This window comes from Babylonia areolata, chromosome 21, assembly GCF_041734735.1.
Source record: "Babylonia areolata isolate BAREFJ2019XMU chromosome 21, ASM4173473v1, whole genome shotgun sequence".
Classification (NCBI taxonomy): domain Eukaryota; kingdom Metazoa; phylum Mollusca; class Gastropoda; order Neogastropoda; family Buccinidae; genus Babylonia; species Babylonia areolata.
This window is the reverse complement of record NC_134896.1, coordinates 4193762-4207819: the sequence shown is the minus strand read 5'-3', so window position 1 is coordinate 4207819 and position 14058 is coordinate 4193762. Positions and strand designations below refer to the sequence as shown.

At 43.5% G+C, this 14058-nt stretch overlaps 1 protein-coding gene across 4 annotated transcripts in view; it reads right to left on the bottom strand.

Annotated features, from left to right (window-relative positions):
* The window catches only part of LOC143295885 (uncharacterized), a 100723-nt gene that overhangs the window by 54786 nt on the left and 31879 nt on the right, over nt 1-14058 (bottom strand). For all 4 annotated transcript variants that reach the window (XR_013057086.1, XR_013057087.1, XR_013057088.1 and 1 more), the window contains exons 5-9: nt 6643-6724; nt 5980-6152; nt 4807-5072; nt 3628-3700; nt 2906-3051 (exon numbers count right to left, since the gene is read on the bottom strand). Coding sequence is in view for 1 of the 4 variants with exons in the window: in XM_076607559.1 (XP_076463674.1) it covers nt 2906-3051; nt 3628-3700; nt 4807-5072; nt 5980-6152; nt 6643-6724 (740 nt within the window). In the remaining 3 variants the exon portion in view is untranslated. The remainder of the gene's footprint in view (nt 1-2905; nt 3052-3627; nt 3701-4806; nt 5073-5979; nt 6153-6642; nt 6725-14058) is intronic.

Here is a 14058-nt window from a genome sequence, read left to right as displayed (position 1 = left end):
TTTATGTTTATTGCACTTTTTTGTGCTTTTTTATGAAGTTTAAAAAAATCATGTTTGATAATTTTGTGTTGAACAATTGTGTGCATACATGCATTTGTGTGCTCTGTGTGTGTGTGTGGAGTGCATGTGTGTGTATATGAATGCGAGTGTGCAAACGTGTGTGTGATTTGTGTATGTGTGTGTGTGTGTGCATGCGTGTGCGTGCTTGCATGTGTGTGTGCACGCATGCATGCTAATGTCAAAATCTGTGTCTAAAAAGCAAACAGGAACCAACAGCCTGGAGCAAGGACACGCACCATGTTTGACAAATGTCCTAACCATGTTCGTCACATCCACTCCTCCCCCATGAAACACTTGTGTCACACTGTCATGCTCCCTTCCTTCACCCCACACAGGGACCAAGACCCTCACTGCTCTCCACTCTTCCTTCTTCCATCACCACAAAACTGAAACCACTTTCCTGTGTTTATCTAACCCTTCCATAACAATGAACTGTTTCCATAGCTCACTCCTCCAGCACGGATAGTTTTCAAAGTACTGCTTCACAAGTAAAGTTATGCCTCTCTCACCACTATCATCTCTCAATGTCTGAAACTGCTGACCAGAAATATTGATTGGCAAAATGATGTAGGGTGCTCAGGCCCGTGAGGACACAAAGACAATGCACTGAAAGCAAGAGCTCTGGGGAAACGCTGTGCGATGCCTTTCCTATTCTCTGGGTGTCTTTCCTTTCAGTGAAGCTGTTGGACATTTGCGTTCACACAACACTTCTCTTTTTTGCTGTTGATGTGGTTTCTGTTTCAAAGGTCACCAGCGTGCAAAAATAAATTCTGCATTAGCAGTGCCAGCACCCTGACCAGTGCAACCCAGATTATTTGGAACTGAGAATTAAACACCTAGGAACTATTGACTATCTTCATATGAACAATTTTCCTTTGATTGTTTTTTTTAAACTGATGAGCACAGCAGCCATGACCACAAATGTCAAGTCCAGTCCATTTTTCATTTGACTGCTCTTTTAAACCATTTTGCACAGCAGCCAGACTGTAATATCCAGTCCACATCAACTGATCCAGCGAATAAAAGGCAGTTCTTTTAAGTTTCAAATCCAACTCCTAAGTAACACGATATGACTATGAAAAGGTGTATTTGATTTACATCTATTCTGTGAAACCTGCCAGCAAAAATCCACATTGCTAATGTTTGTTTATTCATCTTTGATGTATGCCTGGGAATTTTTTTTTCCAAGCATTTTGTTTTGCTAAGTGTCCAGACACTTTGTCCCATACATCTACAAAATTTCCTTTCGATTTTTCTAGTTCAAGCTAGGACATGTGTCCTTAGCTTTTCAGATGAAACCCTGCATGAATGTTATGTCCCTTACACAAGAGGAAGAAGACAAAGAGAAAAAACAAAACAAAAAAAACTTCATGATGCCTGGCATGGACCGGTCAGTTTACCTGAGGCAAAGTATCTCCTTTAGGTAGATCAGTGTTAACCTGAGGTACAGTATCTCCTTTAGGTAGTTCAGTCAGTGTTAACCTGAGGCAAAGTATCTCCTTTAGGTAGATCAGTCAGTGTTTACCTGAGGCAAAGTATCTCCTTTAGGTAGATCAATCAGTGTTAACCTGAGGTACAGTATCTCCTTTAGGTAGATCAGTCAGTGTTAACCTGAGGCACAGTATCTCCTTTAGGTAGATCAGTCAGTGTTAACCTGAGGCAAAGTACAGTCAGTGTTAACCTGAGATACAGTATCTCCTGCAGGTAGATCAGTCAGTGTTAACCTGAGGTACAGTATCTCCTGCAGGTAGATCAGTCAGTGTTAACCTGAGGTACAGTATCTCCTGCAGGTAGATCAGTCAGTATAACCTGAGGCACAGTATCTCCTTTAGGTAGATCAGTCAGTGTTAACCTGAGGTACAGTATCTCCTGCAGGTAGATCAGTCAGTGTTAGCCTGAGGTACAGTATCTCCTGCAGGCAGATCAGTCAGTGTTAACCTGAGGTACAGTATCTCCTTTAGGTAGATCAGTCAGTGTTAGCCTGAGGTACAGTATCTCCTGCAGGTAGATCAGTCAGTGTTAACCTGAGGTACAGTATCTCCTTTAGGTAGATCAGTCAGTGTTAACCCGAGGCACAGTATCTCCTTTAGGTAGATCAGTCAGTGTTAACCTGAGGCAAAGTACAGTCAGTGTTAACCTGAGGCAAAGTATCTCCTTTAGGTAGATCAGTCAGTGTTAACCTGAGGTACAGTATCTCCTTTAGGTAGATCAGTCAGTGTTAACCTGAGGCAAAGTACAGTCAGTGTTAACCTGAGGCACAGTATCTCCTTTAAGTAGATCAGTCAGTGTTAACCTGAGGCAAAGTACAGTCAGTGTTAACCTGAGGCAAAGTACAGTCAGTGTTAACCTGAGGCACAGTATCTCCTTTAGGTAGATCAGTCAGTGTTAACCTGAGGTACAGTATCTCCTTTAGGTAGATCAGTCAGTGTTTACCTGAGGCAAAGTATCTCCTGCAGGGAGACATCAGTGTTTACCTGTGGTACAGTATCTCTTGCAGGTAGACATCAGTGTTTACCAGAGGTACAGTATCTCCTGCAGTTAGACATCAGTGTTTACCCGAGGCACAATATCTCCTGCAGGTAGACATCAGTGTTTACCTGAGGTACAGTATCTCCTGCAGGTAGACATCAGTGTTTACCCGAGGCACAATATCTCCTGCAGGTAGACATCAGTGTTTACCTGAGGTACAGTATCTCCTGCAGGTAGACATCAATGTTTACCTGAGGTACAGTATCTCCTGCAGGTAGACATCAGCGTTTACCTGTGGTACAGTATCTCCTGCAGGTAGACATCAGCATTTACCTGTGGTACAGTACTTCCTGTAGGTAGAATAGTCAGTGTTTACCTGAGGCACAATATCTCCTGCAGGCAGGTGGCAGTGGCAGCCTGGGCCAGAGAGGTGCCCTCTGCAGCCTGGGCGTACCACTCCCTGCTGAGGGCCGAGGACAGGTCCTTCAGGGACACTCTGGACTGGGGGTCAAAGCCCAGACTCTGCAAAAGTGAGGCAGGCAAAGGTGTATTGCTGCAGTTCTCAGAGACTTGCACTGTGTGCCTACAATTATGAGCAGATTCTCAGGCATCCAGTCTTTTTTTTTCTTCTTCTTTTTTTCCATTTACACATTCTGTTAAAGATGTACTAGTAGTTGTGACTGTAATCATTTGACATGAGGAGCCTCACTGAAGACAGAAAACAAGTATCCACGTACAGGACTGGAATAAGCAAACAGAATGGGCCATCAATGGTGTGCTTTATTATTTTATTTCCTGATCAAAGGATTTCTAAACAAAGGATAAACTTTAACACATCACTTTGGAACAAACTGATGATGCAAGACTGCACATTTTGGAAAATAATACAAAAACGGGGCAGGGGGGAATTCATGTTACAATCCCTACATTTTTCTACTTGCATACATTCTTGTCTCTTAAAAGGAAATTTTCAACCTTATCCTATTTCAGACATACAGTGCATGACAAACAGACAACACATCAGACACACAAAGCGAATCCAACAGGAAGACAGCGTTCCGAAACCAACAGAAAGCTGCCGGACAATGTGTGTCTTACCGTCAGGAGATCAGCAGCATGGGCAACACTCAGCTGCTCCCAGAAGTCCACCACCTCCTCCCCCGTCACCACCCTGCTCCGTTCACACAACACACACACACACCGTCACCCCACTCCATCAGACATGCCTAAATCTCAATAGGTCAACGACATAGTGCCCCTTCTTATAACTTCATGATGGTGATAAACCTAAGCCAGAAATGTAAGCTGCAAACTGAGAGCACCAATGAGAAGAGCAAGGAAGAGAACAACAAGGAAATATAAAACACAGACACAGACACACAGAGCATGGAGACCAAGACAGTGAGACAGACAAGACAAAGACAAGAGATACAGAGAGACAGGGCAAGAGAACGAAAGAGACTTAAGACACAGAGTGACAGAACAAAACAGACTCAAGACCCAAATAACAAAATGCTTGTATCACCATGTGAAAACATTCCTCCTCCCCCTCCCTCCCTTCCCTGTTCACATGAATAAAAGGGAGACAGACAGACAGACAGAGACAGAGACAGAGAGAGAAACAGAAAGTGAAAGAGACAGACAGTTGATGACCAATCTCCATAACAAGAAAAGACCACCTGTTCACCTACAAGGATAATATTAAAGAGCAGTTGTGTGTGGGGGGGGTGGGGGGGGGGGGTGCAGAATATTAATAAGTGGAGGGGACCATTCACCTTTGTGTGTGACAAAGACTGTGTACAAAACCCCACAACAGCTGGGGATCCTCCCATTGCCACAGGAACAGCGGTGAGGGACACAGCAGATGGTCAGGTATCAATAAACAAATCTGTCTCCACACCACAGGCAGGGTGCTGTGTCCCCTGACCAAGAGCTTTCATCTTGTCGGCTTTTGTCCGAGAAGACAGTCACGTAAGAACAGAGAGAGAGAGAGAGAGAGAGTGTGTGTGTGTGTGTGTGTGTGTGCGCGCACACGCGTTTGTGTATCTGTGTGTGTGCACGCGTGTGTGCGCATGCGCGCGCGTGTGTGTGTGTGTGTGTGTGTGTAAAAGTGTGTGTGTGTGTGTGTGTATGTGCCCTCATTCTACAAGAGCCTGAAACACTGTAATAACATGTATTTACAAAATAAAAACAGACAAACAAGAAGCAAAAGTGTGTGCTCAGCTTCTCTCTCTCTCTCTCTCTGTCACATGACAGTCAAACCAAACCAACACCCACCCAGAACTCTCACTGTTCTGCAGAGAAGAGAACAGGCTGATGGATTCACCGCTGACATGAACGGCCGGTGAGCGGCGGTCCTGGTGGACAAGGGGTAGAGGGGTTCGAGCCTTCCTGGCGCTGTGAGGGCGCAGTGCAGGGGACGGGGTGGAGGTGTCGAAGCCCCGAGGGGTGATGGTGTGCTGGGCAAGGCCATCCACAAACTCTGCAAAGCTGATGTAGCCGTCGTGGTCGGCGTCCAGCTTGTTGAACAGGATCTCCAGTTCCTGTCGGGATGTCAATTTCACTTTTCAGTTCCACTTTCTCCAGGAGGCATAACTGCGTTCAAACAAGTCCATCTACACTACACCACAACTGCTGGGTGGATGCCTGACCAGCAGTATAACCACGGAGAAAGATGGCAGAATGCTTAAGATGCTTATATGCCAATACAGTGTCCGTGAGGATCTGGTTCAAATCCCAGCCTCACTCTTTCCCTTAAGTTTGGGAATCAATCAAGCCCTCAATCTTTCAGTCAGTCATTCAGCCCCAGCATCAGTCAGTCAACCCAGTTCACACCCACAACAGCATAACCAAGCAGCAGTCATTCAGCCCCTCAATCTGTCAGTCATTCAGCCCCTCAATCTGTCAGTCATTCAGCCCCTCAATCTGTCAGTCATTCAGCCCATCAATCTGTCAGTCAAACAATCAGGCCCTGTATTTGTCAATCAATCAGGACTTCAATCTGTCAGTCAATCAATCAGGCCCTCAATCTTTTAGTCAGTCATTCAGCCCCAACATCAGTCAGTCAACCCAGTTCACACCCACAACAGCAGAACCAAGCAGCAATCATTCAGCCCCTCAATCTATCAGTCATTCAGCCCCTCAATCTGTCAGCCATTCAGCCCATCAATCTGTCAGTCAAACAATCAGGCCCTGTATTTGTCAGTCAATCAATCAGGACTTCAATCTGCCAGTCAATAATCAGGCCCTCAATCAATCAGTCACTCAATCTGTCAGTCAATCAATCAGACCCTCAATCTGTCAGTCAATCAATCAGGCCCCCAATAAATCAGTCACTCAATCTGTCAGTCAATCAATCGGTCACTCAATCTGTCAGTCAATCATTCAGCCTGTCAGTCAGCCCAGTTCACACCCATAACAGCAGAACCAACCAGCAACACCACACCTCACCTCCTGGTCCATCTGCTCCATGCCGATGAACTGACACACCTGCTCCAGTTCCTGCTGACTCAGGTAACCATGGCAACCCACCCCCAGCCGGCTGCACACGTGCTGAAGCTGTTCCAGCCCCGAGTCTGAGTCCAGTCCGGCGTCACCGGGAATGGGGGAAGCCGTCAGGAGTCCTGATGGTGCATGGAGGTCAGTGTCAGTGATTTTTTTGTTGGAAGGACCGGTGATGTAGTGTCTATACATGATTATGTGTGCGTACATGATTGCTCGCATACACATACACACGCACATGCATCATCCATGCACACAATTGTAAATACACACACACACGTGCATGTGTAAACACACACACATCCTCTCTCAATGCAATAACTGCTCAAGGAGGCAAATGGAACATCAAAACCTAAGCATGCGTCTGTGTGTGTGTGTGTGTGTGTGTGTGTGTGCATGTGTGTTTTGTGTGTGTGTTGTGTTGTGTTGTGTTGTGTTGTGTGTGTGTGTGTGTGTGTGTGTGTGTGTTGTGTGTGTGTGTGTGTGTGTGTGTGTGTGTGTGTGTGTGTGTGTTGTGTGTGTGTGTGTGTGTCTGTGTGTGCATGCATGCATGCGTGCGTGCGTGTGTACGTGAGAGAGAGAGAGAGATGTTCCAGTTCTGGGAGCCCTCACCATCAGCCTCAAAGGTCTCCACTGCTGCAGGGCTCCATGATCTTCGCTGGTGTTTGCTCCCTTGTCCATCTTCATTGGGATCCTGTCAATATGAGAACACACACACACACACAAACACACATGCTTCCACACACACACACACACACACACACACACACACACACACACATGGCACACCAGTATGTACATCAGATCAAGATAAAGATTAGACTCGAATCACAATGATGTGCAGGCAACAGGAAAAGAAGAAGCAAAGCCAATATAGCTCACATGTGATTCCAGCTGATTTAAAAGCAACAAGAACGAAACCAAAACACAGGATGCGGGGGCTGGGAAGGGGCTGGAGGGTTGGGGATATTACCAGTGTTTAGGTAATTGATCCATATTCCATATTATATATTTGCTCACAAGCAGTACTTACATAACCCATATTCCATATTTTTGCTCACAAGCTATTACCACTGCTTACATAATCAATCCATATTCCATATCATAATTTTGCTCACAAGTGCTTACATAATCAATCCATATTACAGTTTTGCTCACAAGCTATTACCAGTACTTACATGATCGATCCATCATACTTTTGCTCACAAGCTATTACCAGTACTTACATAATCAAACCATGTTCCATATCATACTTTTGCTCACAAGCTATTACCAGTGCTTACACAATTGATCCATATTCCAAATGATATGTTTGCTCACCAGCTGAAACAAATATCTGCAGAAAGGAAAGTAGTCTTCTGGAAATGGAACAATTCAATCTTCAATCTACAGCAGCCCATGTAGGTCTGTATTTCATAGTTATATAATAATAATAATAATAATAATAAAGGCCTAGATCTAGATCAAAGATTCGAACTTTCCCTCTGATGGGGACTGTCCCACCCCCTTTCTGTCCACTGACTGACAGTGTGTGTGTGTGTGTGTGTGTGTGTGTGTGTGTACAGACAGCCAGAGAGTTACTGGGTACCTCAAACTTCTCTCTCTCTAATTGTGTAACTGAATTAGTTAAGTTTGGAACAACTAATAATCCTTTGCCTGTTAATAGACTGCGTTTTGACAATTTACCCAGAAATGAAAGAATCTGTGAGAAATGTTCCACAAACGACATTGCTGATGAGTTTCACTATTTGTTTGTGTGCTCATTTTTTGAAAGCATCAGACAAAAATGTTTATCTAGGTATCATAGAATTCATCCAAACACCATTAAATTCCACCTATTATTTTCTGAAAAAAAACAAAAGAATACTGTTAAAACTTATATCCTTGGTTTCTGCTATTCGCAGCTCTCTTTATTAATAAACGTTTTGTCTATTGATACAATTCATTTTTTAATTTTTTTTTAATATTTTATTCTTCTTCTTTTTTTAATGATTTTTTTTGCTGTTTTTTGTATGTTTGTTTGTATTATGAGTGAAACAGTACTTGTCAATGTGTATATTAAGTGACTGAACGAATGAGCCTACTTCTTGTTTTTGACATCACTCTTTTTGTATTTATTGGATATGTGTAAATGATGAACATATGTAATGTTTCAATGCCCCCAGGGGGCACCCGAAATAAACTTGCCTTGCCTTGCCTTGCCTTGCCTTGCCTTGCCTCTCTCTCTCTAACACTGCATGGAGACTTGAACTCACAACAAATTCATCCAGAACCAAAGGCCTTCAAAGCCAAAAACCATGCACTCATTAAAAATCTATATCACTTAAAGTGGAAATACTAAAATTGATGACAAATAACTTGGTAAACATACTGCAGATAGAGAGTGCAGCTCCATCTGATATGTAGTTTCAAATGAATCATTGTAATGATTCAATGAGCATGAACGCATTGTACCAACAAAGTAAAAGAAAATGGTTTCATTCCTTTTCCCTGAATTTCAAAAACTTTGGACTGCATTCTTTTCGGATATATAATGTAACTGAAATGGAGCTGATCTGTGAAATAGTGAACACTGACCAACAAACAATCCAAACAAGTCTCCCCCCCCCCCCTCCTCCCCCACTTGCCTAAGTTTCTCCCACATACTGAATGAACGTTTCTCAGTGACGCCAATCTTTACTTTGATCAATCATGTGGAAATTGTATTTTTATGTTCTATTATTGAAATTCAGAAAGATTTCCTGGGTTCATTTCTAATAATATTCAGCTTACAACTCTGAGAAAACCAAAGAACTTGTCAGAGTGAGAGGTCTGAGCATGATCAGTTAGGAGATTATTGTGATAATGTACAGTGGTGAAGAAAGTCTGGATTTTGAAGAAATCTGACAAAACTTCCTTCTACTGTTTCTTCGGTTGAGGGCTGCAACTCCCATGTTCACTCCCATGCACACGAGTGGGCTTTTATGTGTATGACCAATTTTACCCCACCATGTAGGCAGCCATGCTCCGTTTTCGGGGGTGTGCATGCTGGGTATGTTCTTGTTTCCATAACCCACCGAACACTGACATGGTTTACAGGATCTTTAGCATGCATATTTTATCTACTGCTTGTGTGTATACACGAAGGGGGTTTAGGCACAAGCAGGTCTGCACATATGTTGACCTGGGAGACTGGAAAAATCTCTGCCCTTTACCCACCAGGCGCCATTACCGAGATTCAAACCCTGGGACCCTCAGATTGAAAGCCCAATGCTTTTACCACTCGGCCATTGCACCCGTCACAAGGAAAACAAATTCACAGCAGGATGCTGCCCTGTTCTCTAGGTCCTCAACAAGAGTGGCACAGTGTGTTACTGGTGATGACGACATAAAAATGGCCACCAATGAAGATGTCATGATGGATATCATTGCTGGTACTTCGTCACACCAACAGACTAAATAATGGCCCACGGAGCCCATCATTTATCACTGAATACATTAATCACCCATCAGCTGCACTGTGAACTTTATCTCAGCATATAGTTGGTAACAGGTGCAATAAACCATATCCATGGAACATTAATCTGTGGGAATTAACTCACTTGTGTCTAGTTCCCTGCTTTCTAGGGGCATACAACTGAGGTATGTATGAAGATGATGAGAGAGATGGAAATATGCAGTGGCAGATGTTGAGAAGCGAGGGGCCAAGGAGAGTGATTATAGAAATTACAATTAATAAGTTTCAAGAAAGGTAATCCCAAGCATACAAACACTGGACAAAGGTCTACACCAGAACTGTAACACAACTTTATGTGTGGCCAAATTTCCTACCGTTCCACCCAAAATCCACTCTCACTAACTGATTCTTCTGGCTACAATCTACTAGTAATCATAACTGCTCTGATTCGAATAAGATGAGAATATGGCTAGGGATTGGGGGCACAGTAAAACAGGGCTCACAAGGAACCTTTAACACAATTCTGCCCACTCATCAAAATCAGTGACATAATACAACACGCTGAGGTCATGCTGATGTGACCAAGCACTGAATTGCTCAGAGCCAAAATTAACTGTCCAGACTGATGCATACCGTGACTAAAGCGTTCCATTTCAAGATTGTCATCAGAAACGTCAGTAACCATAACGACGGAATGAGAGATGGCACAGATATTGAGAGACTGATTAATATACATCATGCCTAGTAAATTTCAGTAGTCAACGTTAATTTAATTAATTAGCAGCAGACGACCCACTTCGAAACTGCGACTCAGAGGTGTACATTCTGACGTCATTTTCTCGTGATGGGAGGGGGGAAGCCTTGAGAGGTTCGACCAATCGCGAAATACATTAGTCTGAGGTCAAGGTCGAAACTTGGAATCGAACAATTCCATTGGCCAATCATCACACTTTCATCCCCCGTTCTCTCTCGTCTGCCGTTGTATCTCAGTCCGAAGCACTAAGAGTCTTTAACGTTCAGAGTCAGTTTGAATAAAGCAATATTGTTGTATTTAGAGAGAACACAGACAGTGACAGTCAGAGGAAATAAAAGACCAATGGAGAGAAAAGGTCACAGAAACACAGAGACAGAAGGGGATGAAGGGGCAATAAGGTTCCAACCAAACCGGTCTAAATCTCCCAGCAAAGGTCGAGGGTGCTCATTTTGTCAATTTGTGTTTTAAGTTTCGATAGAACTTTTTTTTAATCGGTCCATTTTGTCGTCTTTACATCGACTTTTGGTGTAGAAAAATATGTGCCAAAAAATTCGAAACTGATTTCGAATTGAATTGACGTCAGATTTTGTACACGTCTTTTAGTGACGTTATTTCCACTCTTCTGAAAATAGAGATCAGTGCGGTGGTTCCATAGACAGGCTAATGACTGAGAAGGAATCAGTTGAAAGAGAAACTTGAGCCTCAAAGAGTATGCTAGGGGTGCTACCGTCAAGCCACCCTACCCCCCACCCCCAGGGGAAAAAAACAAGATTTTTTTTTTTTTTTCCCCAGGGGGATCTCAGTACCTTCGAAGTAAAGGCAATGAGGCCGGGGAAGGAGACAGGATGGTGTCAGTTGGGAGGGCGTTCCATTCGGAGTCAGCCTATAGCCTCCACTACATCATCAGGCAAACTGTTCCAATCCCTGACGGTCCTTGGAAGGAATGAAAACTGAAGGTACTGGGCTCGGCACTTTGGGAGCCTGAAGTGTTGGCAATGACCGCGTCGCTGTCGTGGTGGAGTAGGAACTAACTGCTCTTGATGTGGTCAGTGTGGACCAGGATGTGGTGGATTTTGTGAAACACGACAAGGCATGCTGTCCGTCTCCTGTCCTCAATGCCAGGCCACCTAAGATCTCTCTCTCTCTCTCTCTCTTACAATTTCCTCTGTGTCTCTAAACCGGCCCATCCACTTCCCCTCCCTTCCCCCTATGCACATTCGTCAGCATTTTATTCCGTCTCTCTTCGGCCTGCGCTTGTAAACTTGTCTGTCGCTCTCTGCGTTTCGAACCACATGTAACTTTTATTCCTTCTTTCTCTGTCTCTCTTTTTATCTGCCTCTTATAATCCTACCCTCTGTTGGTGTGTCTGTCCATTCCCCCAACCATCCACTCTGGACCTGGTTATCTTCTCTTATTAATCATGATAAGTTTATATGGCGTATCATAAAATTATTTCGCTCTAAGATTTTATTCATGTGAATCTTTTTTTTTTTTTAATCTTTTTTTTTAAATGTCAGTGAATATCTACATCACGTCTGATAGGCCAAACAAATAAAGGAGAGGTCACGATAAAAGTGTGAAAATTACAAATACTGTAGCATGCATTCCACTTGCAAGTAAAATGACGCCACATTATAACGACAATATAAAATTCGTTTGTTGGGGCAAATCAGGTTTCCATGTCAGCAGGAATTAGGGTACAAAGCAGCTTTGCCTGAAAGAATCTGCACCTCCTTAACTGTTCGCCACTTTAAGCACGCGTTTCAGATGAGCCAAATGAAAATTAATTAATTAAAACACACACACACACACACACAAAATCGACTGAACAGTCGCTGCTGATGGAAGAGAGACATTCCTTTCTGCTGACGTCTTGTTCATCCCGCAGTTTCTGAGGGCAGAGGTCTAACTGACTACTGAATGACGGCCACTGGATATCCCTGCTTCAACAGCTATTGTGTAGTGTCAACGTCCACATTCCTGCTGGAACAACACCCACAGGGTAATGTCCAAGTCTAGCGTCCTAAATCATTGCACCTATTTAAACGAAACTTTTGGCGTGTTTGGCAATAAAGGCATATGAGAAATGACATGGTGCGTGTAGCCGACCCTTCTGATCAAGAAATAGGCTCAATATGACGTTAATGACCCATAACATGAACCCCAACCAACTTACCGGTTCAAGCCGCTATAGTTTTTGTTTACATCTTTATGATTTGCGGGACCAAAAACGGAAGGAGCAAAATCGCCGTACGTTACTTAAGTGACTGAAGCCGCATCAAAACTGGATAAGTAACGTTAAAAATACAGTAAAAAAATAAATAAAAATCGGTTACTTCTACTACTGGTAATATCGTTTCATCTATGCACAAAAATTGCCGGTAAAATAAGTCCCTGACTTTAGGATGCTAAAATAGGACTTTATATTAACACCTGTACCACGATCCACCTTCGGAATCGAACAGCAGCATTGTCGCCATGTTGGGCAGCTTGTGAGTCGATCCACAGTGGTTCTCTTCCACGTCCTTTCCTCTTGTGATCCCTGTCTGAAGTAGGCGTCAGCACGACGCTTTGATTTGCACAGTGAACCCTGCCGCTTTTTCATGTAACAGCTGGCAAACCCCGTTAAGACATTCTGGGAGATGAGATCATTATTCGGTCTCTCAGGCACGAAGGGGTAATGAGTAAAGACCAACACCGACTTCACACAAAAACATTGCGGCGTATGGCGAACACTTGGGTGTTGGTTTGTTTGTTTTTGTTTGTTTGGGTTTTTTTTGTTGGGTTTTTTTCTCCATTTTTTCTTTGTCGGAACTTTATTATCCGATGCCAGTTGCCCGCCTTGATTTTGTCTGCTAACAATGCTGCTCACATGCCTTTCATGTCTTGTTTTATTGTTTTTATAATAATAATAATAATAATAATAATAATTTATTATTATCATCATTATTATTATTATTATAATTATTACTTTTTGTCACAACAGATTACTCTGTGTGAATTTTGTGCCAGGGACAACCCTTTATTTGCCGTGGGATCTTTTACGTGCGCTAAGTGCAAGCTGCACACGGGACCTCGGTTTACCGTCTCATCTGAATGACTAGCACCCAGACCACCACTCAAGGTCTAGTGGAGGGTGGGTGGGAGGAGGAGGAGGTGAAGTGAAAATCCCGGTCCGTATATGGTAACCCCCGCACTCTCGCTTCCTGGTTGGGTTCCTTACACCTTGGCCACTCCTCCGTTGAAACGCTAGGCTCAGTCTTGGCTTTGTGAAGGCGAGGCTTTTCGAGGGTCACGTTCACGTGTGGACGTGTATCCTTTGGCCATGTAATTAATCATGGTGGCGGTACAGCCCGATCCATTATCACTTTGGGGGTTGATAGGTTGGGGCTCCGCTCCCACTCGCGCCATCTTCTTCTTCTTCGTTCGTGGGCTGCAACTCCCACGTTCACTCGTATGTACACGAATAGGCTTTTACGTGCATGACGTTTCAACCCCGCCATGTAGGCAGCCATACTCCGTTTTCGTGGGTATTCGCATTATGAATCTGGCATTCATTTTGACGTAGACTGACTAGTTGCGTATTCATCTTGGGAAGAAAATGAATGTCTAATTTTAGCTGCCCCCCACCCCCTTCCCCCATACAAATAGAGGCTATTTAAAAGAGCTATACATATTCACTGGAGCCAGCTAGCGTATAATGATTGAGAGAAAATTAATTCATGAAATCATTGATAATTTAAGTGATTTCATTAAATAACTGAATTCACGATTTCGCAATCTTACCGTGTAATACGCACGCACGCATGAACACATGCGTGCACGTGCACAAACACTC